This window comes from Olea europaea, chromosome 23 (assembly GCF_002742605.1).
Source record: "Olea europaea var. sylvestris chromosome 23, O_europaea_v1, whole genome shotgun sequence".
Taxonomy (NCBI): domain Eukaryota; kingdom Viridiplantae; phylum Streptophyta; class Magnoliopsida; order Lamiales; family Oleaceae; genus Olea; species Olea europaea.
The window spans coordinates 3,080,118-3,091,539 of record NC_036259.1 but is presented as its reverse complement, the minus strand read 5'-3'; the positions used below and the strand labels follow the sequence as shown (position 1 = coordinate 3,091,539).

The 11,422-nt window shown below is 31.3% G+C and overlaps 1 protein-coding gene across 11 annotated transcripts in view; it reads right to left on the bottom strand.

Moving 5' to 3' along the window:
* LOC111372123 (eukaryotic peptide chain release factor GTP-binding subunit ERF3A-like) overlaps nucleotides 1-2,999 on the bottom strand; it is a 14,792-nt gene extending 11,793 nt beyond the window's left edge. For 5 of the 11 annotated variants that reach the window (XR_002698689.1, XR_002698690.1, XM_022994303.1 and 2 more), the window contains exons 1-3: nucleotides 2,866-2,999; nucleotides 2,564-2,605; nucleotides 1,507-1,578 (exon numbers count right to left, since the gene is read on the bottom strand). Coding sequence is in view for 9 of the 11 variants with exons in the window: in XM_022994303.1 (XP_022850071.1) it covers nucleotides 1,507-1,578; nucleotides 2,564-2,605; nucleotides 2,866-2,869 (118 nt within the window). In the remaining 2 variants the exon portion in view is untranslated. The remainder of the gene's footprint in view (nucleotides 1-1,506; nucleotides 1,579-2,563; nucleotides 2,606-2,865) is intronic. The other 6 variants (XM_022994306.1, XM_022994307.1, XM_022994310.1 and 3 more) reach the window with 6 other exon arrangements.
* Nucleotides 3,000-11,422: the final 8,423 nt, after the last annotated feature.

Here is an 11,422-nt window from a genome sequence, read left to right as displayed (position 1 = left end):
CTTGGAAAAAAAACAAAACCAAAAAAAAAAAAAAAAAGTATAAGCCCCTGTTTGGCTCAAATATTAATTCTGATTTTAATCTGAGTCAAAGTCAAACAATCAATATTAACCACGATTTTCATGGACTCAAAGCTTTTCAATCACACATTTTAAAAACTTCTATCAAAATCTAATTTTTAATCCCCACCCAACAATCACTAAAATAGCAGTGAAATAAAATGTCTGCTCATGTGAACAAATGCATATAAAGTTCAAAAGCAAACCAAAATATTGAATGCCCTTATCAGATTTTTTGTCGTCTTTCCTCTCATCAACAAAAGACAGCATTAGGCTCCCCTAGGACTGCCATTTTTCTACTCGTCGTTTTCAATCTTCCAATGGAAAAGAAAACATAAATAAAAAAGCCCAATGTCCGGTTAAGCAAACAATCATTATATGCTTCTTCAGTTCTACTACTGGCATTTTGACCAATGACAGGACGAGAAATGTTTCCAAACATAAGGCAGACCTCCCTAGTTTTCGGAAAAGTTGCAAAATGCTAAAGCCCAGAGAACATCTATATAAACAACTAGAGTGACACTCAGGGATACATATAACTAAAGAGAACTTCGAGAATACGATCACAACATAAAAGGTCAGTGTAATTTATACAAGTTCGTGGCCATATTCCACAAACCTTCCTCCAACTCCACAACCATCCCTATCATACTACCTAGAGTTAAATACCTGGTAAGTATGTAGGAAATATACAAGCAACACTAAACATGGTCATTATCTGTGCGTTTTCCTGGCTCTTGGACCATTAGGACATGGGTAGTGAGCAAATCTTCAACAATGAAAATTCAAGAAAAAGAAAACGCTGTATCACAAGAAAGTCTGAGAAACGGTAGTCAATTGTTAACATTATAATACCTTATGAAATAAAAACCTAACACGCACTTGATACATCTTGCTCTAATCTACAAGATAAATTTTCTTATCAGGAGACCTAGTTGCCCAGTCCAAGCAAATAATCTAAATTGGGATAAAATCTAGGGATGGGCTAGATAACTTGCCAGTCTTTTGAACAATGACAAGCACACTTCGGAAATGGTTTCGTAAAATTATAAGCAATGCAGCTGATGCCGAAGAAAGCCACTGAATTATCAAACCATTAAATTGCCGGTAGTCAATTATTAGTTTCAGATGACGTGTGTACCACAAAAACCTACAATACACTTGACCCTTCTTACTTTGATGCAAAATCCATTTTCATATTAAGGTCAACTACCTTTCCTTCCTAATTACAAAATATTTGGATTATGTATCTTGATGAACCAGCTAAGTTGCTGATCTTAAGATGTTGACAAGTCAACAAAAAGAGGCGTGATACAAAGTGTAACAACCTTCTTATGTGACCATACAGATTGCTAAAAGAACATGCAGTGAAAAAGGGATATATAAGCAGAAAAACCCAACTCCGGGATCTGAAACAAGCATCATATATACTGTTCACAATGCACTGACCTTCAATCTCATCACGTCTATCCACTTCATCAAGTTTCACATCTTCCACCATTACACTGTCTTCTGCTGGAGCTCAATTGTCATTCATATAAACAAAGACTATTTTATTTTAATGGAGAAATAAAAAAATAATGACAATGGTAATGAAAAATGATAAGTAATACACAACCATGGTTTTAAGATTCAAGTACTTATGGGTTAACTGTAAACATAAGTTGTAACTTAAAACTATTGGAAGTCTGTAACGAGGAACTTGGCAAGAATGAATACCATCCAGAAAAATCTTTCTGATTATAAAAAAGTAAAAATGTGTGTCTTCACCTTTTTCTTCTCACAGATAAAGAATAGGTAACCATTTTTTAGAATAAATTCAGGCTCTTACTGCCATTTGCTTATCAGTAAAAATGATATGGTGGGGGAAATTTCATATCCAAAGAAGTTAAAGAAGTTTCATGAACTCAATGATACAAATCCTGACGGCCAAAATCTGTACTTCTTTAACATTTAATATTTTGAAGCTCCAGAGTTTGTTTATTTCAATATATGATACATATTCCACTAGCTATAATGAAATGTGAATATGAACAATAATTGTGGAAAAATAAGTATTGATGGACAAGTTCAGCCCACTCCACAGTCCACCGAAAATTATTTTCCAAGCATCTCCATGGACGAATTTTTATTTAATAAAAAAAAATAAAAAAAGAAACCTAACTCAAACCAATCAAAACACCATAACATCTTATCAGGCTCTACAACAAGAATCCAAAACGGAAACTTCACATTAATCGTATGGCTAACCAAGTAAAAGCGTTATGCTGGACAAGTTCTACTTCTACTTAATATTTGGGTGGAAATATCTCCTATAACGTTACTAGATAATTTTTTTATATGAAAATACACGGCAAACAATTCAATATGAAAATGATGATAATAATAATAATAATTTAGTACATAGTACTAGGATAATGATTACGGATATTCGGTACTATTATCCTACAGCAGATACCTAAAGAATTAAAAACAGATAACAAACTAATTAAAATAAACACCATACCAGCTGAATCAAGCTGCAAAGCTTTGATATCCTCCTCAATATCTATCACGAGTTAGACAATTCAAACAAAATAGAATCCCAATTCAATCAGCATCAATTCCACTCAAATCTCCCAAAAGCAATAAATCAATTATAAAATAAAAGAAAACATTATTTCTGAATGAAATTTTTTTTACAAATTTCCATTTTCGCGGAACGAAATAATGAGGAAAATTAAAACTTGGCAAGGAATTCAATGAGAAGCATAAGAAAATTACAGATCGAAGGTTCATATTATCCAAAAGTTAACAGAAAATACGTACCCATGTTCGAAATTCCCTGTATAAGTCACTAGGGTTACGGTTTCGAAATGAAAAAGAGGTAGGCTTGCTGAGGTGGTTTGTGCTGTGTAATTGATTGTTGCGGTTGCAGTGCTGCTTCTGGAACCATTGTAGCCTGAGATTGGGCTGAGATTTGTTAGGCCCGGCCCATATAAGCAAATTACCCCTAAGAACTAAGCAACCCGATCCAATCCTATACAATTGGGCTGAACTTTGACAAAACTGGCATTTAAGGACCCGTTTGACATGACTTCTACTTCTTATAAAATAATTTTAGAAGGAAGTACCTTAATTTTTATTTGATGAAACAACTTTATATTCCAAAAATGATTTTAGAGAAAGTTATATGACCAACTTAACTCTAAAATTCTTCTAGCTACAAAAAGTACTTTTATAAAATCAGACAAAACTCGTTTGGCATAACTTTTGAAAAGTCAAAATGAACTTTTAAGATCCAAAAAATTACTTAAAGACGCGATTGGCTAATTTTACGAAGTGTTTGTAATAGTTAGAAAAATTTTTAGAGGAAGTTGGTCTAATGTGACCAACTCATGAAGTAAAAGCACAGATGAATTCAAAAATGAGTGATGCTATGTGTATAAAGAAGGTTGACACAACATGAATTGGTAAAATCTATATCACTCATTTCAAAATTGTATTTTGAAATCAAAATAAATCAACGATCTAAATCTTGTCAACAAACTTTATCAACCACGTTAAATTTCAAAAGTTCTTTTTTTGACTTTACAAATGTCATGTCAAACGGCCTAAAGTGGTGTTATCCATAGGGATGTCAATTGGGCCGAGCCGACTTGCGGCTCGTCAAAGCTCGGCTCATGGGCTACTCGGGCTCGTCATTTTGACGAGCTCGAACTCGAGCCGAGCGGGGTAGATTCCAACGAGCCGAGCCCACGAGCTAGCTCGTCCAAAAAAGTGGAAAAAATTAAAATTTTATCAATAAAAATTGAAAATTTTGCAAAAAAAATAAAATAAAATAAAATAAAAATTTACGAGCTCACGAGCTCGTGGCTCGTGAGTACACGAGCTCGTGGGCCGAGCTTGCCCACAAGCAACGAGCCCGAGTCGAGCTCTTGGGTTAACGAGCCGGCTCGGCTCGGCTCGGCCCACTGCCACCCTAGTTATCCAATTCTGCAGGTTTAACGAAATGGCTAAACCACAGGTGGTGATTATATCTTCCCCTGCCGACGGAGATCTATCAACAGATACTATTTGTACTTATTACTTGACGTGCAAAATCTATCGTAAAATTTGACAAGGAAAATTGCTTGTCAGTCCTCAAAATATGGTTATGCAATAAGTTGATCCTCAATTTATTAAAATATTGAGGAAATTAGTCTATAATCTTTTATTACAGTTGCACCTGCACTATTAATCTCAACTATGATAATTGTGAAACATACGAAGGTGGCATTAGTCTAAATAAAATTGTGAAAAATTATAAAATTATACCACTTCACAGTTTTGAAGGTTTAGTGGATGTTTGGTAAAGTTTAAAAAGTTAAGATTAAAATTGATCGTTAATTTTGATCATACCTTATAAAGGATCTAAATTTTTTGACCACCAATTCATTAAACCCTATTTGGTAGTCATTATTTTCAAAAAATAATGTTTTGAATAATAATTTTTGAAAGAATGTAGAGTTAAAAAATTAGAATTTACGTATAAAATATTTTATTATATAAATTTGTGATAAAAAAAACATGCGCCTCGTTTGGTATCCATTTTTTTCAAGATGTATTTTTCTCTCTCTTCTTTCCAACCACACATTTTTTATTAAAATAATATTACACGTAAATTAAAAATTTTTCCTTATTTTTCAACCACATATTTTCCATCAATTTATTATTCAAAAATACATTTTTACATAAAAAGTCTCCCAAACACGCCTCAGGGGTTAACTTTTATCAAATAAATCAATGGTAGAGATCATTTTCCCATATGTAAGACAGTAATGTCATGGTGGGTAGCAGTGACCAGTAAGAATGGTCACATCAACTCTTCCTTGTGTACACCACAATTCCCATAATTACCATAAAATCATATAAAAAAAAAAAAGTTAAATCCTAACCTTAAGGGTCCCCACGACCCATGTCCTGAAGCATCGTGAGGGAGGTAAATCACAGGTTATGCCTCCAAAGGTACAGGGTGGAAGGCTGCTTGTACACTTGCACTTATCCAAGAGCCAAATTCATATTTCAAGATTCGAACTCTTAACGCAACAGCCTCAAGCAAAGCTGGATTTCTCCTTCCTCCCCTTTTACCACTTGGAGATGTGTCCTGGGGGCTACCATAAAATCATATAGCACTCATGCTGAATGACTCAAAGCTAAATCTTCTAATGGATAATTAGGTGAGAAGAAAATAAAGAAAATTAGCCCTGATACAAGATTCACACAAAAGAAATAAAGTCAAATATAGTAGTTTGATGTAATGAATAACGATCATATTTTTTATTTTTGTGACCAAAGAATGAGAAACAAATTGGGCATTACTATCACTTTGCCTATATTTAGAGTTTGTTTGGGAGATATTATAATTTGATTTTACTCTAAATTAAAGTCAAACAATCAATATTAATCATATTTTTCATGGGTTCAACAATTTTTCAACCACATATTTCACAAACTACTAAAAAGTCTAATTTTAATCTCTACCAAACATACGCTTGGTTTACATAAAAATAATATTTTTAATAAATTATGATAAAAATTATTTATAATATATTAAAATATCACGTCAAATGAAAATATTTTTTGGACGATTTTAATCCTCTTACAATTTAATTATTTCAATAATACATTACTTTTCGTTTTTTGATATGTAATAAATATTACAAAATTATTGTCATTTATGAAACTTGTGTTATTAATTCTCAATTAATTAACATTCATATTAATCTAAATTTAATGAATTTTCACTTGATAAATCTTGAATGACATGAATCTATAATTATTATAGATAAATTTATTCATATTCATATATCTATAAATTTTAACGGGTATTTAAATGTACGTATTAACAATTAATTTTTATGTATCAAATGTAATATAAAAAGATTGCTCATTTATAGTATTTCATCATTACAAAAAATTTGAGTTTTGAAAGTACAATTTGAATACAATTTTCATATTATTAATTTTTATACTAAATTTTATTTTTCTTTGATTCGTTTGAGACTCATTAAATCTTTTGACAAATAGGTATCAAATAATGCCCTTGTTTGAGCCTCATTCTTTTAAAAAAATCATTTTTCAACAGTGTTTTGATATCATTTCAACCACACATTCTTCAATAAAATAATATTACACACAAATCTAAATTTTTTTTATTTTTTAACCATACATTTCCCATCAATACACTATTCAAAAATTCATTCTTCCAAAAAAAATGGGGCTCAAACAAGAGAATATTTTTCATCACTTATAAAGTGTTTTAGAATAATGTACAATGTGTGTTCAACTTTGACTAATAATTGAAAATTTGTTAATTCTCATAAAATATTAGTAAAATTAATTATTAATATCTTAAATATTATTGCACGTTCAACGTTGACTTATAATTGAAATGTTATGAAATCTCATAAAATATTAGTAAAATTAATTATTAATATCTTAAATATTATTGCACGTTCAACGTTGACTTATAATTGAAATGTTATGAAATCTCATAAAATATTAGTAAAATTAATTATTAATGTCCAAAATTTTAATAAATAATTTTGGGCTAAATCCATATCACGATCGTGATATTTTATGCTTAATATCACCATGATCATTCAAATTGATTGTGATTTATCGTGATCACTGAACTTTATACTCAATATCATCGTGATTACTCAAATTGCTTTTGATTCACTATGGTCACTCGACTTCATATAATGATTCAGGTAAGTCACCAGTGATTAACACGATAGAATAAATACACAATAAAAAATTCACACATAATTATTACCACAACAAAAAGAGAGGATGAGAATTGGAAACAAAAATAAAAATAAAAAAACACTATGTATTAGATTATAGAAACTTTGAAAAAATTATATAAAAGCTTAAACAAAATTGTTTATGCTAATACACAATATATACAACTTGTTACTGATCGTAAATAATGCTCTCAATGAGGTCCACGTGGAAGCCCTATGTTCATACACGTGGCATTGGGGGGTCAAGAGTGAAGACGAATTCACTAGAAAGATCAACTGTCAAAGTCATGGTACTGAATCTCTACCGAACTCCTTTGTATCTGAAGTCCTCGATGTCTAGAAGAAGGTCTGATAAGCGTATCTTAGGAAGTGATTGATGTAACCTTCTTATGAAATGGGTGTCAGGAATATCAATTTAGGGATATAGGGTAACTGACTCCTTATCAAATATCTGTCAATGTAATTAATGTGAGGTAGAGTTAATGTGACACTAGGGTCTAACTAATTAAGCAACGTGGATCGGATCCAACTATAATCACGTCGGCATGGTCACTATGAATAACTATAATTGTAACATTTTAAGGGATGGATCCTTGAGCATAAAAAGAGAGAGCACGGTATATTTCTCCATGGATAAAAAACTTTTCATTCCTTTGTCTTTCTTTTCTTAGACAAGTATATATTTGGCCTATTTGCTTGAGCATGGATGATGGGTAGTTAAGTGGGTGTGTTTAAGTTTGTAGTCAACATATTGAAAAATACGTTCACGTGTATGTTGTTTTCGAACGACTCTTGTTGACCCATTTTCGAAGGTCAACACAACTAATCACACATACACACAGTTTCACATTCACAAAAAAATATATAAAATTTATTAACTAAAATCAGGAAAATTATATAATATAATTCAAACTCAAATCAAGAAAAAAACTAATGCGTAAAAATTTAACAAATACAAGAAAAATTCACTAACCTAAATTAAAAAATTCCATAATACAAATCAAACCCAAATCAAGAAAAAAATTTGTTTCGGCTGTTAATATGATTTTTATTTTTTTATTTTTATAATGATTAACATGTGTGTGTTTTTTCATTCTGTTTCTGATTCTCTCTTCTTCTTCTTTTTTGTCATAGTAATTATATGTGATTTTTTTTTTTATTGTGTATGTATTTTTTGTTGTAGTAATAATCATTGGCAAAACTGAAACGTTATATAAAGTTGGATGATTGTAGAGAATCAAAAACAAATTGAGCAACTACGATGATACTAAATATAAAGTTTATTAGCCATGTTGAATTAAAATCAATTTAAGTAATCACGATGACACTAAGTATAGAGTACTGTGATCACAGGCGAATTTAACTTGAATAATTTTAGTTGAATCGAGCATAGATTTGATTCAGCCCATATTTGACTCCATTTTTTAGGGAAGTGTGTATTGGAATAGTAATTTTTTCGAGAATGTATGATTAAAATATAGGAAACAAATTTTAATTTACGTGTAAAATTATTTTAGAAAATAATATATGGTTGAAAATGAATTTTTAAAAAAATGGTACTCAAACACGGGCTTGATACCCTTGTTTGAAAATTATTTTTTTTCATACTTCTTCTTAATCACAAAGTTGTCAAAAAAATAAAAATAAATAAATAAACAAATTCTTAAATTTTCTCATAATTTTTCTTTTCTTTTCTAAATACAAATTCGTTTAAAAAATCACTTTTCACAAAATCATTTATCCAATATCAATTATATACAAAGGTTTAGAGCCTGTTTGAGCTCCATTATTTTCTAAGAATGCATTTTGGAAAATGCATTTTTTTCTAACTTCTTTTCAACCACACATTATTCATTAAAATAATATTATACGTAAATCAAAAACTTTTCATCCACGCATTCTTCATCAATCTACTATTCTAAAATTTATTTTTCCTTATAAATGGGTGCCAAACACCCTATAGACTCATAAATATTGGAGAATGTATATGGTCAAAATATAAGGAGAAATTTTTGAGTTTGTGTATAATATTATTTTATTGAAAAATGTATATATAGTATGAAAAGAAGAGATAGAAATATACATTCTAGAAATAATAAAACAATGACTTACGGCTTGTTCGATAGTGATTATGAGAATTAATTTTTTGACCGTTAAAGAGAAAAGTGAATCCTACCTGTAAGTGAAGAAGTAAAAAAATGACGATTGAAATAATGAAATATGATTAAAAATTAATTTTTTTATAAAAAATTGCTACCGTGTAAGCTTTTTTTTCTACTTTTCCCATTCGCAGGATTAATTACAAAATCACGTGCAATTCAAATTAGTGTATAAATATATAAGGGTTTGTTTGATTGAAAAAATGAAATTTTGATAAAAAGAAAACGACTTTCAGGGAATTGAATCGCTTAGAAATTGTTTTCCTAGGAATTGTAAATTATTATGTTTGATTGGTATAATTTTTCACGTTGAAAATGTTAAAATAAAAGTGATTTTTGGTGATCGTTTGATTTTATTTTATATAAAAATTGTCAATTAAATGAGTAGAATTTATTGGTATTGTGGTAAAATTGTTTCCATTGTCCAAAAAAAAAAACTGCGGCAGTAACCGGCAAAAGCTGAAATATGGCAAGAAACTTGAAAAATAAATTCTAGGGAAAATTTTGGATATAAAACAATAAAAAGTTGGAATTCCATTTTTCATGGAAAAAGTTCCCCAATCAAACCCTACCTAAGAATTTAATTTTGAAATATTCGATTTTAATTATCAACTTGATAGGTCCAATAATTCCACTTTAATTTTGATACAACAAAATTGTAAAATAAGAGTATGATATAGTATACAATCAAATAAACTTTTGATCTGTAAATGCTAGCTAACTGTTGATTCAATATTCTCTTAATCGCGACATCGATTTTTTTCTTGTTTTCAACTATAAATAAATCCTTCTTGAATGAAACTATAACAAAAAATAACATTGTAAAAAATTTACAGGGTAATATCTCCGTTTATTCATCAAAAGAGGCGTATCTAACAAGTTATGATAGTTGAATAGTTATAGATCATATTTCAATATGTAAGAAGTAAATGACAAATAACACAATGTGGAAGAAAAAGTTAAAGTAACAAGCTATGATACTAGAATGTAAACTCTGGTGTAGTTACTGTAGTATAAAACGAGAACAAAACCCTTGTACAATCACCAAACAATAAGAGGCTGTTCTCTTTATCATTTTCGGGTCATTTTCTGTTTTCAGTTTTCCAAAACGGTGAAAACATGTTCTCTTCCCCCATTTTCGAAAACGCGTTTTTCAAAACAAAACAAAAAATTGTACTAAAAACCCAAAATGACATAAATGTCGTTTTGGACGTTTTCAGCAGAAATCTCCAAAATGGTGGAAAACACGGGAAACACATATCAAAGACACAAAACCAAATCTCAATCTCTTTCTTCCAATCCCGTCTCTGTCCACGACAAAGGAGAAACAAGCGAAGCTGCAATCCGGCACCGGCACCAACGTGGGGGTGACGGGTAGTGAATGCAGCGTCGTGGCCCAGGGTTTGGGCCCATCTCTACTGGCGGTCGAACAGAGAGACGCTGCATTTCATCGCGACCCAGGGACGGCGACCCAAGGGAGGTTTGGGGGTTTGGCGACCAATTCAGCTACAGTTCTCTCTATTTTCGATCTGTTGGTTTGGGGGTTTTTTGGTTTTCTCGATCTAGTGGCAATGGGTTTTTTCGGTGGTGCTTGCTGGTAAATTGTTTTGACCGGCGCATTACGGTGTGGTGACTGGTGGTAGCGATGGCGGGCAGTGGTTGTGTTCATTTTGGATGGCAATGTTGATTAGCAGTGGTTGACGATTCATGGTGGTGGTAGTGGGGTTGATTTAGGTTGATGGTTGAGTCATGGTGGTGTGGTGGTTGATTTTGAGCAAAAATTTCGATAGTGCAGTGGTTGATTTTGGTGGTCGACTGGCTGATTTTGAGCAGACTTTTCCGGCCAGACTAGCTGAGATTAGGGCCAACTGTTGGGTGAGGTTTGTAGACAACATTGCGGGCTTCAAGTTAGTACTATGATCCGGTGGCTATGGTAGCCGGAAAGTGGTGGTTTGACCCTCCATAGTTGGCATGGAGTTGATGTTTGATAGCGGTGGCGGTATTGAGAGATAAGAATTGAATTTAGGGTTTGAAATGAACGCGTTTTTTAGTTTCGTGTTTTAAGAAATAGTTTTCTAAAATAACAAAAAGAACGCGTTTTTAATATTCTCAAAATGGACACTCAAAACACAAAACTCAAAATGAATTCAAAACTCAAAACACAAAACTGAAACACAAAGAGAACAGACCCAAAAAATTTCAAAATTTTGAACACAAAGTTTAATATCTCGGTAAGCTAATCTACATACCTGTATAATAAGCACATTATTACTGAAATAAAATTGTTTGAACAATGTATCACCAAAAATAAAAAGGTAGTCATTTTATCAGAAAATCTAAGGAGGTGTTTGAGCCCCATTATTTGTGAGTAATGTATTATGAAATATATAGTAATTGATATTAAAATTTGTGGTTAAATTTTTTTTTTGATTTACT